This window comes from Zeus faber (genome assembly GCF_960531495.2).
Source record: "Zeus faber genome assembly, chromosome: 1".
Classification (NCBI taxonomy): Eukaryota; Metazoa; Chordata; class Actinopteri; order Zeiformes; family Zeidae; genus Zeus; species Zeus faber.
The window spans coordinates 49,879,044-49,898,448 of record NC_137193.1 but is presented as its reverse complement, the minus strand read 5'-3'; the positions used below and the strand labels follow the sequence as shown (position 1 = coordinate 49,898,448).

Below are 19,405 nucleotides of genomic sequence, written 5' to 3'. Positions count from 1 at the left end.
ACAGGCGGTTGTGGCCACTAGGCGGCTTCAAATTACTTCACGTCAAATTTGGGTGAGGGCATCAAATTGAACACATCTACAGAATATTCTGTATATGTAGATAAGTAGATGTAACTTAAACAATATCATTTATTGTTTGAATATGGGTTGACATATAGTGCTCTGCTCAAAACAGCCTCAAAACTGAAAAACTTCCCACAACTTACACAGTTGAAATCTGTTATTTATTTGTATAAATATGCAGTAGCTGTGTACATCATCATAAATAAAAGTTAGAAACAATGTGTTCTGTTTTTAATCACAGTTCGACTCATTAGTGCAATTGACGATACTGGTCATCTAAGGCACAAAGCTTTTCACATTAATAGGCTAGCTGCATCATATTTAACACTATACCGTTCTACCCTTTGAAAAGGGAGCAATTGGTTTATAATCCCATATGATCCCGATCAGCCTGGTCTCTTTTTGTTTTCCTGATGAACAAGACATGGCATTGAAACATATCATGTGACTACAACTAAAGTTGTGAAATGATTTGAGTAGACTATGCGTTACACTAAATCAAAAACATTTGACAGACAATGGCATACTCAACAGATAACTTTATATAGACTGCACCATATAGGCTTCCCCGACATGAATCGCTCTGAAGGACCACAATAAATCTAAGATAATACATCTAATGCCTTGGTCACCACCACAGAACTGTACGAACATTAGTAGACAATGTTTGTGAAATGTTGTGCACGGTACACAGCAGAATGTAGTGTGTTACAGGAGGTACGTCATTTTTTAGTTTCAGATGTTGCCACAGTGGTTGAATTTTATTTCGGACAGTGACAGTTTCTGTGGCAATTTGCCTGTTGTTGAGATATTAAAGGTGCAGTGTGTAGAATTTAGTGGCATCACGTGGAACAGACTCGGCAGAGGCTTCCATGGAGGCCGCCATGTTTCTACAGTAGCCCAGAACAGACAAACCAAACATTGGCTCTAGAGAGGGACATCCGTGTTTTTTGCGATTTTCACGGCCACCGTAGGTTCTCCTACACGCTTGAAAGGGGGGGGGGGGGTGTTCAGTTGGTTGCAATCTGCAACCTCGTCGCTAGATGCCGTTAAATTCTACACACTGCACCTTTAACTGTCCATTCCAGTTGTTCCACAGTCCTTGTGAAGTCCAGTGGCCTGGGAATGGGGTTTAAGAGGAATCCCTTCCTCTGGAGTTCCTGCGTTATCTGGGGGTGACAAAAACAAATGTTATTCTTAAAATCCTTGCAAACAATCACTGCTGAAATAAAACTGTGCGACTACAGAAGTTTGGGAGTCATTTCATTACTCAACCCATTTTGGAACAAATTATTTTTTCGAGGCCTTGAAACCATAAATATGTGTCTGTGTACCTGTGATGGTAAACGTTGTGTGTCAAAGAGAAAATTCTCACAAAGTTTGGAAATTCCAGCACACGTCTGCAGTTAGATGTTACTGTTACTGGTGTGTCTACCTCTTTGCCCCCTGGTTGAAGTGCCATTGGCATAGCCTCCAAGGCCTCTTCTGACAGGCCACTGCAAACATTGTAATGGCCAGTGAAGTTGGCTCCCTCTATCCCTGGTATTATCTGAAAAGGCAACATCAAGCGTTTGACAATTTGGCAGCTCTCTCAAGCACAGACTGTTTCATGAATGCTTCTTTTGTTTCCCAGGCCATTGAAGCCAGGCCTGGGAAAATAAACTTGGGCGTGCATAAAATGTCTAGTCTTGTGAGTGTCATGGATTGACCTACATAATTGGGTATTCTGGTAGGTTATTGTCATGTACACAGTGCAGTATTCACAGTAATGGAAATATTAACTGATAGCACATACATTTGTTAGTCTAATTCAAGACTGTCAAAAATACGCCCCCGGGGAAGACTTTGGGGGAAAACAAATACCAAAAAAAGAGTATTTTCCTATGCTCGATCCCAACTTCAAAAGCCCAAAAGAGCGTCGAAAGTGAGTTGGTTTAACAAAAAAAAAAAAAGTGTTCCATTTACACCCCTGGTCTAATGGGAAGAAAGGTGGAAATCTTTTATTACACCTGATGTTTGAGAAGAATACCAAACTCTGCAGACATTCTTCTTGATGGCGAGCATCCTGCTTTCTATCTTTGGAACAAATTCTCCCACCCAAATAGCCTCTTGCGCGTGTTTCCTGAACACGGAGCGCATCAGGCTCTCCAGCAGCTCCAGGCACCGGCGCGTCTCCGCGCTCTCCGACGCGCTGCGGATCAAGCCGACGAGGGCGGGACGCTGACGGGCGGCGCAGCGTTTCGTGCGCGCCCTCACGTCCTTCAGGATTTCCTTCGCGCATGTTCTGCCCGAACTCCCCATCACAAACTCTTGTCTGAAAATAAATATTATGATAAGCGGGTCTATTGTTCGCTGCGGGCCGCTCATGTCGGTGCTGGTGGTCGCGGTCCTTTGAGCGTCTCGGTTGGGGGGCGGCCGGCTTCCCTTCCCCACTGGCTCGGCGCCCACTGCCAAATCCTCCGGCCGCTCGGAGCGAGGCTGGGGCTTGTCCTCCTCCGGACAGCCAGCCTCCGCCTCGCAGATAACGCTGTTTTGACTCGCATCATCACCGTGGTTCCCTGGGGGGGGAGGGAGCTTCCCGACGCCGTCGACGGAGTGTGAACTCTCCTCTCCACTGGGAAACAGCTCGTTGATAAACTCCTGCAACGCTCCGGCTCCCCTCGCGTTTTCGTCGTTGCTGGCATCGCCGACGAGAAATATTCTCTCTCTCGTTCCAATCTGAGCGATGACCTTTCGAAACTCCCGTTCCTCGGCAGGCAGCGCGTCACACGGGGAGGTCGCGCCAGCCATGATGCCCGTGTGGCACCGCGAAGCGTGGGCTGCCGGACTCGGAGCTCGGCACCCGCCGTCTGAGCCTGAAACGCGAATTTCCGAGCGTCATACGAGGCTTGAACTCCTCCACGAGCCACGGCCACGAGTGACCGGAGACTCGCGAACGATTCGTCCGTAGCGAACGCATTGTTTATTTATTTATTTTTTTTAATGACTCGGACGTCAGGAGTCACGAGTTGGCGAGCGAGATCGTCGACTCACAAACTGAAGATAATCCACGAGGACCAAATTAACGTTTTTTTGGACGGAAGTAGGCTATTTTTGTGATTCGCACACAACATATTTCTCTGCCAAAATACATATTTGAAGCGAACAGATTTTCCTTGTCTTCGCAGCCGTTTCTTTCTTTTTTTTTTTTTTTTTTACAGGGTTAAATGATTCCCGTCGCATGAATTCGTTCCATTCGCAACTCAGGGCGGAACCGACTCTCCTGACCGACGTTCAAACCTTCACCGGAAGTCCTCCCCCGCTCACCGCGCGCGCGACACCTGAATCAAATCAACGACGAGTCGGAAAATCGAAAATCGAATCGAATTTATTTATTTATTTATTTATTTTAACTGAGTGACTCGTCAGGAACCGAATCTGAAAGAAGCGCCGAACCGTTCACGAGTAACGGAAAGGCGAAGGGGGCGGGACCCAAGCTCGGTCTCGAAATGCTATTCGTCAGTCCGCCCCAGTGGGCGGGGCTATCTATAAACGCAACCGACACGCACTGGACCAGAGAATGAAGGACAACAGACTAGAAGGTTAATCTTCAATCGAATGAGTAATTTTATGCAACAGCGTGATTAAAAGTCTTTACAACGGCCTATTCAATTATTTAGCATAATTGCACAACTGAGGTTTACAAAACGATATCAAATTCCAGTGCACTTTTCTTCATTCATTTGACAGAGGATGCGTCGCCCGGATGGGGGGTTGGTGATAAAATGTTAAGGTCCAGAGTCCACTCTCCTCATTCCCAATATTTGCATTGAAAAGAGTCCCCTCTCCCCCTCGAGGTTGTAGAGGTCGGGCTTCTGAAAGAAAGAATAGATTACATTTACGATAAAACCAGCATCCCCGACGACCTCTAAATCACAGGCTCGGTCACAGCAGGTTCACAGATGCAGGCCTCCCTGGTAAGGTTTTTAAAACAAGCCTTCAATCTAAAATCTTTAGGCGGCCACATCCACATGCCGCACCGCCCTGTAATCCTTTAATCCACCCTTTGCCCATTTCTCAATTTCAACGTGCTGTCAATTTCACATTCCACCGAGTTAAAATTTAAATTAAAATTGGCTGCACAAATCTGGCCCCAAGTGACCCAACGCTATCTGCTGTGTGTTTGGGGCAGCTGATTGTTTACTGATGAATAAATGATAAACCTGCCGGGAGAGCCGACCAAATAATAGCAGAGCAGCATCTGAACTTTAGACTTCCTGATGAGTGGACCACAGGGCCGGGCATTGCACCATTTTTAAGATTTATAACATAGACTCGCCGATAAACATCACACGCAGACAAAATAAAAACATAAATAATGATTTGCTCATAAAGTATACACGGGGCGGCAGCAGCCTCAGATATTTTAATTTAAAAAAAGACAGATTTGCGCTGCTCAGGTTGTGTCCGTGTGCTGAAGTTACAATTATAGGCCTACTGACTTCTTTGTACAGGGCAAGGAGTAGCTGTGTGTCCTGGAACTCTCCTGGACCAACAAGGGCGACCCGGAGACCCAGGCGAACTGAGAAAACAAATAAATGGTAAACATTTATAATCAAGTCAAACACTGGGGCTCACTCATTTCATTTCCGTCTGATAAAGAACACTCTTTGTGTGGATTTTATTGTCAACGATCTGGACTTCTTGCCAACTGAATCTCAATGGAGACAAAATATTTGTTGTAATTACTGGTCTACTACAGCAACGAGGACAAATTAGTGAAATAAACTGCATCAGGAGGCTTATGTTCAGCCTCTAGCACAAGGTAAGTTGTCAGTCAGAATCACTGTATTTACTTTTAAAGGGAATTCTCTGATTACTTTAACTTTTGGTCCCTCACTAGAATGTCGTATATATGTGTATATATATATATATATATATATATATACTCACACACACACACACACACACACTATTTTTTAACTTTATGAATCCCTTTGGCTTTTTGCATCCTGTTCAAGTTATCTCCAATTCATAGAGATAAAGAATGGAAGATTTGACACTTTTTCTTCCCAACCTGATATTTTCTTTGCGGACACAAGGACTCTGAGTGGAGACAGGTGAGTGGTGGTCAAAATATTGGATGGCGATTTAGTAATAATGTTCTGCGGAGAGTTATCGTCTGGAAAAGATCTGGATCTTGTTATGTCCCCATCCGTTCCACCAGTTTCCGTCATGTTGGCAAAGCCAATCTGCGCTGTGCAGAAAAAAATCCACATTGCACACATTTACTTATTTTTCATATTATTATGACATTTCACATATCGGCTAATTTGCATTATATTTGCAGAATGCAAAGTTTGAAAGGAATTGCATTTGTTGTTTGTAAACTAGTTATATATGGTGGGTAACAGTAACAAGCATACTGAAGAGACAGACAGATAGGCAGATGATATGATTCTTATCAAAGGTCCCAGAGGAAGGCGTTGTCCTTAAAATGAAACCCGAACACACACACACACACACACACACACACACACACACACACACACACACACACACACACACACACACACACACACACACACACACACACACACACACACACACACACACACACAGTTCTGAAGAAAAAAACCCCAAATAAAATAAAGATTTATGGATATGGAACACACAGCCTAGGAAGTATGTTGTGTTTTAATTAAGAGTTAACATAAGTGATCCATAATGTATGTGAGTCCATGGATCTTAAATGCTTCCCTGAGGCCCAGACTACATGTTGGGAACCAGTGTTCAACCTGGATCAAGTGATCCCAGTGAGACAGCCGAGAATGTGAGACTTTTCTTTTCTTTTCTTTTTTTCCCTTTTCCCTAAACCTTGCTCTAAGAGAATAGCAATGCAAACTATGCTCTTAATCCTATTAGTCAGATTCTCTTTCTTAGTTGTAAAGTGGAGAAGACGTCCCTGAAATGACTTTATATGGGGAATAAAGCAAAGAAATCAAATAGGAGATGGTGGTTAAATAATAAACCAGAAAAAAACCCACTGTACCTTTTTTATGGTAAGTAACCAGTCTTGGAAGAAGTCCAACAATATAATATTAATATTAATATTAATATTAATATTAATATTGATAATAATAATAATAATAATAATTATTATTATTATAATAACAGTATATTTAAATATCAGTAGTAAGAACTGTGTTGTGATGTTTTGTTGCATTAAATGCCATTTGATTTTTAGTGTATTCTATTCATTTAAAATCACTTACCTTCTGCATTAACCAAGCACATGCCAAGTACCAATATAGAAAATAATCGACCAGAACCAGGAACAGAAAAGGTATTCTTCTTGGTCATGGTCAGTAGAGTAGAACGGACACCACAAAGGAGTGTTCTAAATGTTTCCGGGAAAACGGGACATACCAGGTTAAGGTTCCTTTTATACGAAGGAGCACAGACCACACCTGGAATTATTGTAGATCACATTTCCAGGTAGCTTTTGTCTGCATTCTGTCTACAATTACAGAAAAGTGCGACACTGAAACTTAAACTAGGTCAGGACGAGGCACACATGAGAGCCCCTCATCAAATAATATGTTTAAAATAATAAGATGAACGGTACGGTGGGCTGGCATGGAGGCATCGGTGCTTGGTGGTCACGGTTACCATTCAGGCCAATAATCCTAACATAATGAAGATGCTGGACAGTGTCACCAGAAAAGGAATTACAAGGTACTGTTTATTTTCAACCTAGCATCAATTTTGTCATTTCAGACGAGCTCAGGAATTATATTTGGAGTGAAATATGGAGTTTGTACCTGCTAACTAGGTCAGTGATGAAGACAACTAAAAAAGGTCAGTAAACTGTGGTTCTTTCTGGCTACTCATTCTAAGACATCCCTATTCATTTTATCCTTTGTCCTTCTGATTTATTTTATTAACTTGTATTTTTTGTTGGTATTTATTTATTATAATTTTATGCTGTGAGTTTTACTGGAGGCTCAAAAAAGGTTTCTCACATTTACTCTCTGAGCAAACACAAGGTAAATGATGTCGCTGGTGCTTCATGATTATACCGTGTGCCATCTAGCGGCCGACGTCTGTTACGGCAGCCTCAGTTCTCATTGATTCCAAGTCACAGTGAGCGCAGACATTTCGGCCATGTTCTATTTTGATGACAACTTTTGAATTGAAACTTTTTAGGCAAAATGTTATTTAAGCATTTATTCGCAAAGGGGATACAATCTAATTGAATCTATTCGACAGATTAAAGATACTGCAATCTTTATCTTTATATTTCAACCTTATGTTGAACTCATACAGATCATGCTTATTTCCCAATGACAGCGCTCATTGCAGTTGGAATTGAAATACCCATATGTTTGCAAAGAAAAAGCTATTATTAACACTCGCTAACTCATTGATCCATCCCGTCCAAAAGCTAAAAGACAATTTGGCCAATGGAAAACATCAGCTACAGTTACATGAATCCGATTTTGTCATTTAAATTGATTCCTTATAATTGAGATCCAAATAATCGAAGCTAGTCAGATGTGTTTTTGCATGCTCATCTCATCAGAATCAGTCAATCGCTAAAACTGTCTTCTACGTCAATGTCTTTTCGCTCTTGTTATACACGGGGAGCTAAGTTGTGGCAAATGGAGGCCATGGTTTGATGGAGATAAGGTCACTTTTCCTCATTCGGAGCTGATGACGCCCGCGGTCTCCATCCTCATCCTTCGCACTTCGACCCGCGGCACCTCACGAAGCTCTTCACGGAGACCTTCAAGGGTCCCAGGGAATCAGCGTCGACCTTCCTCAGCAACTGAAACCAGAACACAAAGGCCATTGTTAGACATGTTTGTTTATCTTCTCTGTTTTTGTCTTTTTGTTGTTTTTTTTTGTGCCGATTGACACATGTTGGAAAATATTTTTCAGGACAGATAAATCTTTTCAAGTAGATCAGAAAACCTCCTCAAGGCGAGAGATGACCTCATCGTAACTCAGCTCTCGGAGGCTGGAGACCCTGACCACGGCATGAGCGATGGTCGTCGGGCCTGAGGTGAAAGGAAACAGGACGGGTTGACCACCACACACACACACACACACACACACACACACACACACACACACACACACACACACACACGGAATAGTATAGCTGGTGTCAGTAATTTCCAAGGATGAACCTAATGAATCAGACCCCCAGTTTGATAGATCCAGTCGCTGAGTTGTCTTTTTCTTGTAGTAATGCGACTGTGTTAGAAATGCATAAGAGTCAAAAGACACTCGACATCAGACATAAACTTCGAAATTTAGTAGAGGAAAAGTTCAACTTCTCCAAAATGGAATCAATTTTAGTAAGTACAGATACTTGGTTACCATGTGTGCCACCTGGTGGCGGCAGGGTGTTTCTGCAACCTCGGTTTCCAGACATTGTTATTTCCAGTACAGGGTGAGTACACACATTTTGTAACTATTTAGTGAATTAAAGTCTAAAACAAACCACTTGAAATCTCTGTCTCCAAAAACAATATTTGGTAAGTGTGTACCAAATATTATATGTTGTGGCAGTCCTATGTGTATGTCCGTAATTCATGCTTTTGTATGAATGTAATATTTGTTCGTATGTGGTAATTAGGATTTGGACATGTTTAAATACCTTGACTTGTTGAAGTAAAGTCAACAGGGAAATGTAATGCTGTCACAGTTGATGGAGCTGCACCTGTAATGTCAACACTGAATTAATTCACAACCTAGATAATTTGAGACATAGAGCCATGCAAGAAAAAATATCTATGTATCTCAAGAAAAAAAATCGATATAATTGCAATACTTGGGGCTGTGATAAAGTTTTTATATATTTTATTTATTATTATATTAAAGGTGAATGCCATACGTGTTACAACGATGTCTGATTTGATGCTGGTGTTTGGGTCTGAAGCCGCCTTGACACAACCTAAAAATCAGATGGGAAAATGGGAGTTTACCGAAATAACACATTGTCCAGCTGACTTCAATCTGAATGTATTCTCTTCAATGGATTCCCTCTAACTTGGTGGTTTCCTGCACAGGGACTATAACAATGCAATGGAATTTCCACAATTTCCACATTTTCACATTGGGTCACAATAAACAAGAATAGGAATAATAACAATAAGAAATATAGCTGCAGGCAGCAATATCTAGGTCCAGATCCAGTTTAGTCATGTTGGGTGCGTATTACAGTTTTCTGAATGTTTCTCTTGTAGCGTTTAGTTTGAATGTCCATCAAGAACGGTGTTTTAACAATTACGATCGTTCCTGGATCATGCGGTGCGGACACAAAAGAAAGGGATAGTTCCTCCAAAGGTTCTTAGAACTTTCTGCAGTGCGAAAACGCCTTATGTGACGGATTATCGTTTTCAGGGTTTTGTAAAACGCAGCACAAGTAACAGTTTTCCGAGTTTCCTCCAGCTCAAGTTGTCTATCTACGCGTAACAAATGCTATACAGTGCACAAGGCGCAAGTGTCTGGATGTGAGTTCTGAGAGACAAAGTTTTGACTTATATAACTTGTAATAATGGATGATGATGTCACAAAGCGCCCTGCTCATGAAACTAATCAAATCGCTCCAAATCTAACAAGACCTCAACCATGTCTGTGTGTACTGGGGTTTCCGTGTTTCAGATACTTTTAGGCGAAAAACACCAAGAAGATTAAAAATAATAAAATTTGAGCAAAACAATAGGGCTCCAGCCCTTTCTCCATTTTTACTCTGTCCAGGATGTGTGTCACAGCAGGGGGGACATTGCTTTTAAAAGAACAGTACCAACAAAAAGTTGCGGTTCATGCAAATACTAAAATAGAAACCTGCATGCTTTATATTCCATCAGAATAGAATTACAGATGTGGTAAAAATAAATGTTACATTGTGAATAAATACATTATATACTATTGTACTGAGTGTATATATAAAAATATTCATTTTTAGTTCATTTTATGAGATGTAGGTGCTCTGCTATCAACACTGGAAGCAAGAAATGAAAAGAGAGTGTCTTGAAGAACCAAAAAACAGAAGAGAACCTTGAAGATGAGATTACAAACAAATATGCCAAACAATTATTGTATCCACCACATGTATCAGAGATTATATACATCTTATTAATGGACCTGCTCATTACTTAATTGCTATAATGCTTTAGTAAACTTGTTCCATATGACATGATGATTTTCATGACTTATTAGTTCCACACCAGATATTTATTATTATTATTACTACTACAGTAGATGTTAATTTATTTCAGAACCAAACTCACTATCCATACTAGTAAAAGAATAAAGATGAAATGTGAAGCCTGGTAAAGACATAACTCACCTATTGTGTTTTGTTGGACCAGCAGGAAAAGTGAGACGAGAGCTTTGAGGGAAACCATCTCTGCTGCTTTGTTGGTGCAGCAGAAGGTTGTTATCGGCACAATGGAGCCGTTTGGTGCCGGAGAAGGAAGAAGGTGTCGGGTATAAAGTGTGTGACAAGTGGGAGGTGATGTGGCACACTCAGTGGTGTGTGATGTTCATCCCACTCTATTCAAAAACACAACAAAAAATTACCTGGTGTTTCCCTCAAAAAAATAAGCTTACTGGTGTAGACTTGCCAGTGAATCAGAATATGAATTAGTTTATACCGTCAAGTATATTTACATATACGAGGAATTTACGTTTATTTATACTGTGCCGCTTGGTGCATTTCTCTACAGACATTAGTGTTAAAAATGATGAATAGTCTGAAGATAAATAATAACAATAATATTAATAATAATAAAATAGAATAACAAATTGGACTTCGAAGTATCCTATGCAAGAAATGACTGACATTGAGAAGAACAGAGTGGCACTGAAGACAGAGGAAGGAGCTGCCTTTCTAGCGAACCCCTTTGGAGTTTGCAGCTGCTACGGCAGAAGTGCAGTGACCAGCTCACCTGCTCCAAAGTCGAAGTGGACAACCACCTCAGAAACACCTACAGCAACGCCTATAGGGAGCAAGATCTAGGGCAATGTAAGTCCTTAATATGTCCACCAGCGCCAACCCTGGATTTCCACCAGAAAGAACTCAGCTTGAGTGTGATCCAGGATGTGATCAGTAGGGCGAGAGCCAGCTCAGCCCCGGGTCCTAGCGGAGTACCCGAGTACGAGCTTTACAATCGCTACCCGAAGCTGCTCCGCAAGCTCTGGAGGATGCTTAAGGTGAGGCCTGCGGAAGGGGTGTGGATTCTAAAGTCTACAAACATCGATCGGTTCAGGACCATCTCGCCCATCAGTGTTGAGGGAAAGATATTCTTGCAGGGTGCCTGACAGAGAACCTCCTGAGGAATTCCTATGTTGCCACCTCGGTCCTGAAAGGAGGGATTCTGAACACCTCTTGGTGTCTCGAGCACACTGGTGTAGGTCACCCAGCTGATTAAGGAAGCCCGGGAGAACAGTGCGGTTGGTGATGGCTCACTACCACACAAGCTGATAGAAGTGACCCTGAGGCCTATCTTTTGCAGAGGACCAGTGGGCTTCAATTCTTGACCCAGTACACTCCTCTTCTTGTGCAAAACATAGTCTAATACAATTCAAGATAGTTCATCGTCTCCATCTAATTAAGGAGAAACTGGAAAGGATATAGATGTATGAACCAAGGATCCCACCTGAGATCGGTGTAAGTTCTCCACTGTAACATGGTTGTTGCTTTGGTCATGCTCAAGCCTTTCTGGAAGAAGGTCCTTGAAATCCCTTAGCGACATGTATAATATGACAATTATACCTCATCCTATTACTGCCCTGTTTGGATTGAGGCCCGAGGACACAACGTGGCCGACCGAAATGTGTAATGTGGTTACCTTCACTACTCTACTAGCTCAATGTCTCATCCTCCTCAATTGGAGGAGATTGGTGCCACCATCCCATACAAGATGGCTTAGAGAGAATATCTTTTACTTGAAGCTTGAAAAAAAATCTAATTTACATTGAAGGGTTACTATGGAGGCCTTTTCTTACCTACTATGACAACCTAACCCAAATAACAGACTGGAAGAGTTTATAGTATTCTTACTAAGAGTTATTTATTTATTTATTTTTTTAAATACATTTGTATTTATTTGTGCTTGATGCCACTGTTTTGGTCATCTTCCGAGGATACCAGGGGGTGGGTGATATGTTGGGGAGCAGGGGAGGGATAGACATTATACTGGAATCCTTTCATGTGTTGGTTCTGTGATTTGTAAAATGCAAAATTCCAATAAACAGAAATAAAAAAAGAAAAAGAAAAAGAAGTGACCCTGGACCAGCACCACATCACAAATACATTCCGGGGCTTCTTACTGGACTATTTGAACAGTTTCAGCTTGAGAGTCTCCTCTGGGACTACAACATCGGAGTGACACAGACTCTAGAAGGGAATCATCACTGGATGTACCATTTCAGTGATCCTGTCCTCGCTGGGCATGAACGTGCTGGTGAGGTCTGCTGAGGTGGAACGCATAGGCCCACTTATGGACGACCCGACAGTCACAACATTATCTGTCTCAGGGTGCAGGTGGATCCTCAAGGGTTTGGAGGACCTGATAGCTTGGGCTCACATGAGCTTTAAACCAGCCAAATCCAGAGCTCTGGTACTGAAGAAGTGGAAGGTCATCCAAAGGTTCTCCTTCACCATCAGCAGCACTTCAATCCCACCCGTCATGGAGAAACGAGTGAAGATCCTTGGCAAGGTGTTCAACTGCAGTTTGAGGGACACAGCTTCTATCCGGTCAACCAGCCTGGAGCTGGAAGCCTGGCTGACTGCAGTGACAATTTGGGCCTGCCGAGCAGGTTCAAGGCCTGGATATACCAGCATGGGATTCTTCCACGGATCATCTGGCCCCTCCTGGTGTACAAGGTCGCAATCTCCACAAAGTTGCTTGGATTGCCACAAAGCCTGAACAGCATCGCCTTGTATGGCCAGAACAACAAGTCAAGAGAGACCCGAAAGTCTAACAAGCCGTCAATGAGGTGAGGACAGGGAGGAAGTGGAAGGTAGATAAGGCTGAGTCACGGCTAAGGCACAACACACTGGTGGGGATGGTGACCCATGGAAGGGCTGAGCTGGGCCCAGGGGAAGGACAGGAGCAAGCTGGGCCAGGGTGAGGTGCGCGCAGCTGTGGAGGAGGAGCAAGCCAGCAGGATCGCTGGGATGCAGCAGCAAGGAGCCTGGCCTAGATGGGAGCAAGCAGAAGAGCGAAAGGCCACCTGGAATGAGCTCTGGAAAACTGAAATCCACCGAATCAAATTCTTCAAATCCTTCCAAGCCAGCCCAACTTGTTTTGCTGGGGAAGGGCCGAGTCACCATCTTGCCCTCTCTGCCTGCGAAGATTAAATGAGTGGTCAGGGTATAAGGGTATAAATAATAAATTATTACAATTTACTTCCTAAGTTATTACAGAGTACATTTTAGCTTTATTTTACTATTTTGTTTTTCCTTCACAGTCAAGGAGATGTTGTGAAATTATCTTTTCAGTATGGGCTCTCAGTCTGTAACTGTTAAAGGGCTGGATAAAAATGTGGGCAGAGAAGCGAAATAATGACTTACATTGTTAGTCCAAGCATTAGTTATATGCATATATATTTCTGTTATATATATATATATATATATATATATATATATATACAAACATTATCCTCACAATTAAGTATTCCTATTCGGTAGTAATATGACAAAAAAGGGAGTCAACAAGATATATAATGAAATAAATAAAATACACCCCTTGAGCCAAATACTAACAAAATGGGGGGAAATATTTAAATAACGACACTTTTTACCTTCTCATATTAACATATGTACCATGTACATTCTACATTCAGAGTCCTTTATAAAATTGGGATGCACTTTAAAGTTGAGAGATTTCATGGGAGAATACTGTATTTTTAGAAGTAATTTTACAAGACTCTGTGAAATGTACTTTTTATTTTTTTGTGGTTTCCTTTTTTTTGTTCATCAATTGATACTAAACTCTGCATCTGCTGCATGCTAAATGTGATTGAGTAAACTTTATATGAATGGTGTGTTTTCAACATCGCACCACCCCAGTCTTTTCAGCTGAGGCCAAGCTGATTTGCTTATTGGAATGCATGACAACGACTTTGTACCCAATAAAATGCTCTGATGAAAGCGAGCGCCACCCCTCCATGGGACTGATATGATGAAAAAACAGTGAAAACAATTTTCAGTGTCACAGTGTATAGAACTGAAACCAGTAACAGTAGCCGATTTCGCCCACTAGATTGCAGTGTCTTCCTATTGAACGCGCCGTGTAGCCTGTGCTATTTTCAGCCTGGTTTTCAGGACTGCCACCCAGATGTAGAACTTTGTGGAGGTCCTTGGACCCATCGCTAGCATCACTAACACCACTGCAATGTGTTAGGAAGGATGTGGACAGAAACTTTCACAGAGCTTTAACGACTCTTTTCAGTCGATTATCACAGTGTGTTCCCTAACCGAGCCGCTCCATCGTTCCCTGTTGAGATGATGAATATGAGGAAAATCAGATGTGCACGCTATCTCTCTCTGAGCCAAACTCCCTGGTCTGTGGCGTAAACACTACAAGATGTCAGATTGCTTATGGAAAATAATGTCACTGGGCGTGTACGCCGGCCTGCACCGAATCGATGGTTTTATAAAAAGAGCACGGTTTACTTGTTGATCTGTGCACTGATTGTCACACATGAGTTTCAACCGCACGGACGTCACCAGCGTCTCCTTCTGGAAGCTGTTCCCCAGTTTAACAACCTTTTCCACATCTCCCTCACACGTCAATAGGCCAACCCAGCGGATGCCGGGCAACGTCGGGCATGTGGAGGGTGAGAAAAAAAAAAAAAAAGTAGATTTATACATATACACCCATTACATCCCGGGGATCCCCATAGTGTGACACTGGGTTGCTCCGCCTGAAATGGTACACAACAACCCTAGCTCTTGCCCTCTCTCTCTCTTTCTATAATGTTTTTATTTTTTTACTTTTATTTTATTTTTTTTATCATTATTATTATTATTAGTATGATGATTACTATTTTATTTTGACGAATGTGTATTTGTTTCTTAATTTCTTTTTTTTTTTCCCGTTCATTGATTTGTCCTCCGTTTTTTGTACTTGTGCCACTGGAATCAGTAGACACCACATTTGCATTTACAAAGATAGATATAAAGGTTTTTTAAATCTCTCTCTCTCTCTCTCTCTCTCTCTCTCTCTCTCCTTGGAATATATTACATTTTAGAGCAGAAATTCTCAACCTTAGGGATATCAAGGGACCCTATGTGGGGTCCCTTGATATGACCACAGGGATGCAGGAAATTTCCAGGACTGATACATATTGATATTTCATTGATATATATATTTTTTATCAAAAATCGACATATATCATTATTTCTATATGATGCAGTTGGAGCTCCTTGCATGCTTGATGTCATAATAAAAGTAGCCGAGAAGAAAAAAAAATAAAAAAAATAAATAAAAGTAGCCGAAGTGATACTAAAAGTCAGTTTCCTTATATTTAATGTGGAATATATGCACTTTGACCTGTTATGTCAGTTCTGAACGTCCAGTTAAAACTATTCTTATTTCACCTCAGTCTGTTGCAGCACATTCAATGATTGGTACTGCTTCCAAAATAATAATAAAAGTGAAAATAGAAGAACATTAATGAAGTCATTACCGATGCTGAGAGGATTTTGGGACCTAAAAAAGATTTGTTTTATAAATTCTTTGGGGGTTTGTATCAGCTTTATGAAGTTTGAAAACTGAAAACAAAAGAAAAAAAGCCCAATCAGAATATATGTATAAATAAAAAAATTATAATACTAATGTACTGGCTCCTTAGACACTGGCTATGTTTTTACTCTTCTTGCTTTCAGGGTTGATGCATTTATGAATCTAAATTAATCGACCACAGTCAGCAGGTTTTCCAGACCACTGGGCCTGTATCTATCTGTCTATCTATCTATCTATCTATCTATCTATCTATCTATCTATCTCAGATAGATAGATAGATAGATAGATAGATAGATAGATAGATAGATATATAGATAGATAGAGAGATAGACAGATATTTTTTCGTCCCTGGAAGGAAGTAACATCACAGCATCAGCACACAAATAATAGGCAATAATAATAAAGTAATATAAGTAAAAATACAAAAAAATGGCAATATGCAATAAACCAAAAATGTAAAAAAAAATGTTTTTGAAAAGATACAAGACTCAAAAATAAACCAAAGAATAAACAAAAAATATAAAAATTGCAATATACATCATAAAACAAAATAGAAAATGATTTTGGAATATAAAAGAAACCTAAAAAATGTAACAATAAGCAATAAACCTCTGTATCAACATTTCTCACTGTCAAAAAGGAACAGAGAGGTTGACGAAGGACTCCAGGCACTCCATCACTGAACGCTGCACATTTCTGAGTAAACTAGCTCATAAATCCTCGCAGGTGTCAAGAGATCGCCTGTAATCTCGCAAACAGACCCTCCCCCATCCCCAAGTGCAATAAATACACTGGACCTTGTCAGGAGCAGGTTTAAGGCGACAGGTGAGTGTAAAGGAGATAGTCATATCTGCATTTAGGCAATGGGAATCTACCATGGAGACGTACATTTAAAGACAAATTGATCAGGTAAAATCTCCTCCCTGATCTATGATAGGACACGTACAGCTCAAGCAGCATCAGACAAATCACCCCATTATATAAAAAAAAAAAGTCCAAAGGCCGAAAGCCTTTATTAAGATGCCCAATTCATAGTAAAATCGTATGAACATTGCATCTTAATAAAGGCTTGTTAACCCTTTTAACAGAAGAGAGTGTCTTGGGCTTTTGTTTTTACTACATTTTCGTTCCCTCCCCAAAAAAAGCACCGTCGCAATCATTTTTTAACCCTTTCCTGGGTTTTTGTTTCACTAGAACTCAGGCAGGTTTCACCCTTGGCTTTTTCGCATGCTTTTGAAAGGCAGAGGATTCGGGAAATAAAGACAGGGTTGACATAACTTAACTTTGTGGTTTTACTTTATTTTGTGGCGAGTTGCGGCAGAAGCGCTTCACTATCCTGAATACTTGAAACATAAAAAGACAAAAATCTTGAAATTGTTCAGCTTTAATATTCATTCTTCCTCTGGATGGTCTCTTTTTTATTGACTGTAATGAATATCTACACATCATCCTTAATTTATAGATAGATATGTTTCTCTTTGTTAAACACATTTACCTCTGGAAAACAGATAATGGTATATGAAATCATTGTTAACGACCAAGCTTTTTTCGTAACCTGCTATTGCAGTTTTGCTCGAGCATCGTCCAAGAAAAAGCCCTCATACGTTGGAATTCATATCCCTTGAATATAATATAAAGTAATATAAAATAAAAGCCGGTTTTGGTAAGACAAAGGGTGACTTCGTGCTTCAAATTGAGCAAAACTTTGGATTTCTCATTGATCTTCCAGTTTTATTGATCTCAAAAGTACCTTAATGCACCCACTGGGTATATCAAATAAAGGAATTCCTCCACAAGTCTATGATTTCAGAAAAAGGAGGATTTCAGGAAACACGTTTATTGACATCTGAAAATCCCCAGTGGAGGCTTGTCAGCATTTTTTTGATAGAATATAAATTTTCTTTCAAAGGCAACGACCTTGTTTGAGAGCAAATTTATATTTCATTGTGCCCGCCCAACTTTTAAAAGGATGGAAAAGTTGGACAACTTCAGCTCCGGGAGAGAGGCAAAGTTTTATGATGCAAATGGTTTGAACAAAAAGACGAGATTTGAGATGCAGGCTCGGCTGCATTAATTGAATTACCTTCTCTGAACTGCAGCAGTGGAGCTACGTCAGAGCCAGGGTCTTGAACTCAGACGGCAGCAGCAGCAGACAACCTTCCCAGTAGACGCAAAATAAATATTTAGACAGAAAGGAAAAATCCCTTTGCAATTTTCTGTTTCACATATTTGGAGAAGTGATGCTACGAAGTTCTAAGAATCGACAAACCTGTGGGTTGAGCTATTGAATGAATAAGGTGTTGATTCCAAAAGATGAGTTAGTGGTAGTTTCCATGTATTCTGTCCCTTCCCCGAAAAGAGCGCCATGGGATAGAGCGCTAATTTACCAATTACTATCACTAATTTTTGCCTCCTGAGGAGAGGTTAAGGAGAGGAGTCAGGGCCTCCCTGGGCGCCGCTGACTGGCTCTCTGCCATCATGTCATCCATCCTGGGGCCTAATCAAGTTATCATATCAACAAATCTCTCATCAGGGGCCCTGTGCCTGACACTCTCAGAAAGACACTCAGAGGGGGACTACAAATTTCTAGCAGCAGGCTCCTGAAGTCCGGGAGTCGGCCCTGCCAGGCGGCCATGAAAGCTACCTGCAACCCCCGGGTCAAGCTCCCCTTCTGTGGACGACTCTCACGCTGGGGGCCATGGGTCCCACCTCGGCTCCTGAGGCTCTGGCCATCTATGGTGGGAACGGTTTGGCGAAGCAGCGACATTGTTTAGCACCGGACACAATAGGTGCAGAGGGAACACAATGCAGTGTCCAGGCAGAGTCTAAAGGGGAGAGTTGAGGCTGAGGACCCCCTGTGGATGTGAGAGGGGACAGGGGGTCAGGGTTTAGGGGCACGCTGGCCCCCGCCTGGTGAGAAGGTTAATGTACTGTTAATCTAGGGGTCAGAGATGCCGCTCCGCACCCATACATCACCGCTGATGAGCACCGGCACCAATCGTCCGCAATAAACCCCACTATCCGATGTCCAGGCTAAATAACTCTTTAACTCTTTCTCTGTTCTACTGCACCCTGTGTTCAGCAGTGCTTCAATGTTTCAAGATGCGAATTCCAAAAGTTGAAATGGTGGGAAAAAATTGTGCTAAAACTTGGACAATCATTCCAGATAATGATCATAATTACAAGAATGTGACCGCCAATCATGTCTATTCTCAGGGTGAACCTTTCAAGACTGTGGCAATGAGAAATATGTGCTAAAAAGAAAATCAGTGGCAGTAGTGGAACATACCGTAGATTCAAAACAGTGTATGACATAATGAAATAGAGATGCTGTTTTCATACTTGATGGACTGGGCAGAGAGTGGCTGTCTGTTTGTGTTTCTCTTGCTGACGGTGCATGGAGGCATGAGAGGGAGTGCTCCCAGGAGGCGTAGCGGTGTTGAGATAAGGAGACAGGGGTGGTTATCACGGATGTAGTGCAAATGCTCTTTCACCGTTCCATCTCCTAGAATGCACTGTGCACATGCACACAAACGTAGGCACACAAACACACACACACACACACACATACCCACACACACACACACACACAC

The 19,405-nt window shown here is 41.6% G+C and overlaps 1 protein-coding gene across 1 annotated transcript; it reads right to left on the bottom strand.

Annotated features, from left to right (window-relative positions):
• Nucleotides 1-296: 296 nt before the first annotated feature.
• LOC307227695 (uncharacterized protein) lies at nucleotides 297-10,463 on the bottom strand (the record flags this gene model as incomplete). The annotated part of the gene is made up of 9 exons (XM_079997105.1): nucleotides 297-1,232; nucleotides 1,499-1,612; nucleotides 2,073-2,918; nucleotides 4,541-4,624; nucleotides 6,715-6,731; nucleotides 7,809-7,873; nucleotides 8,020-8,105; nucleotides 8,948-9,007; nucleotides 10,406-10,463. 9 exons carry the CDS (start codon nucleotides 10,461-10,463, stop codon nucleotides 1,135-1,137), a joined length of 1,428 nt encoding a protein of 475 aa, XP_079853231.1. The 3' UTR covers nucleotides 297-1,134.
• Nucleotides 10,464-19,405: the final 8,942 nt, after the last annotated feature.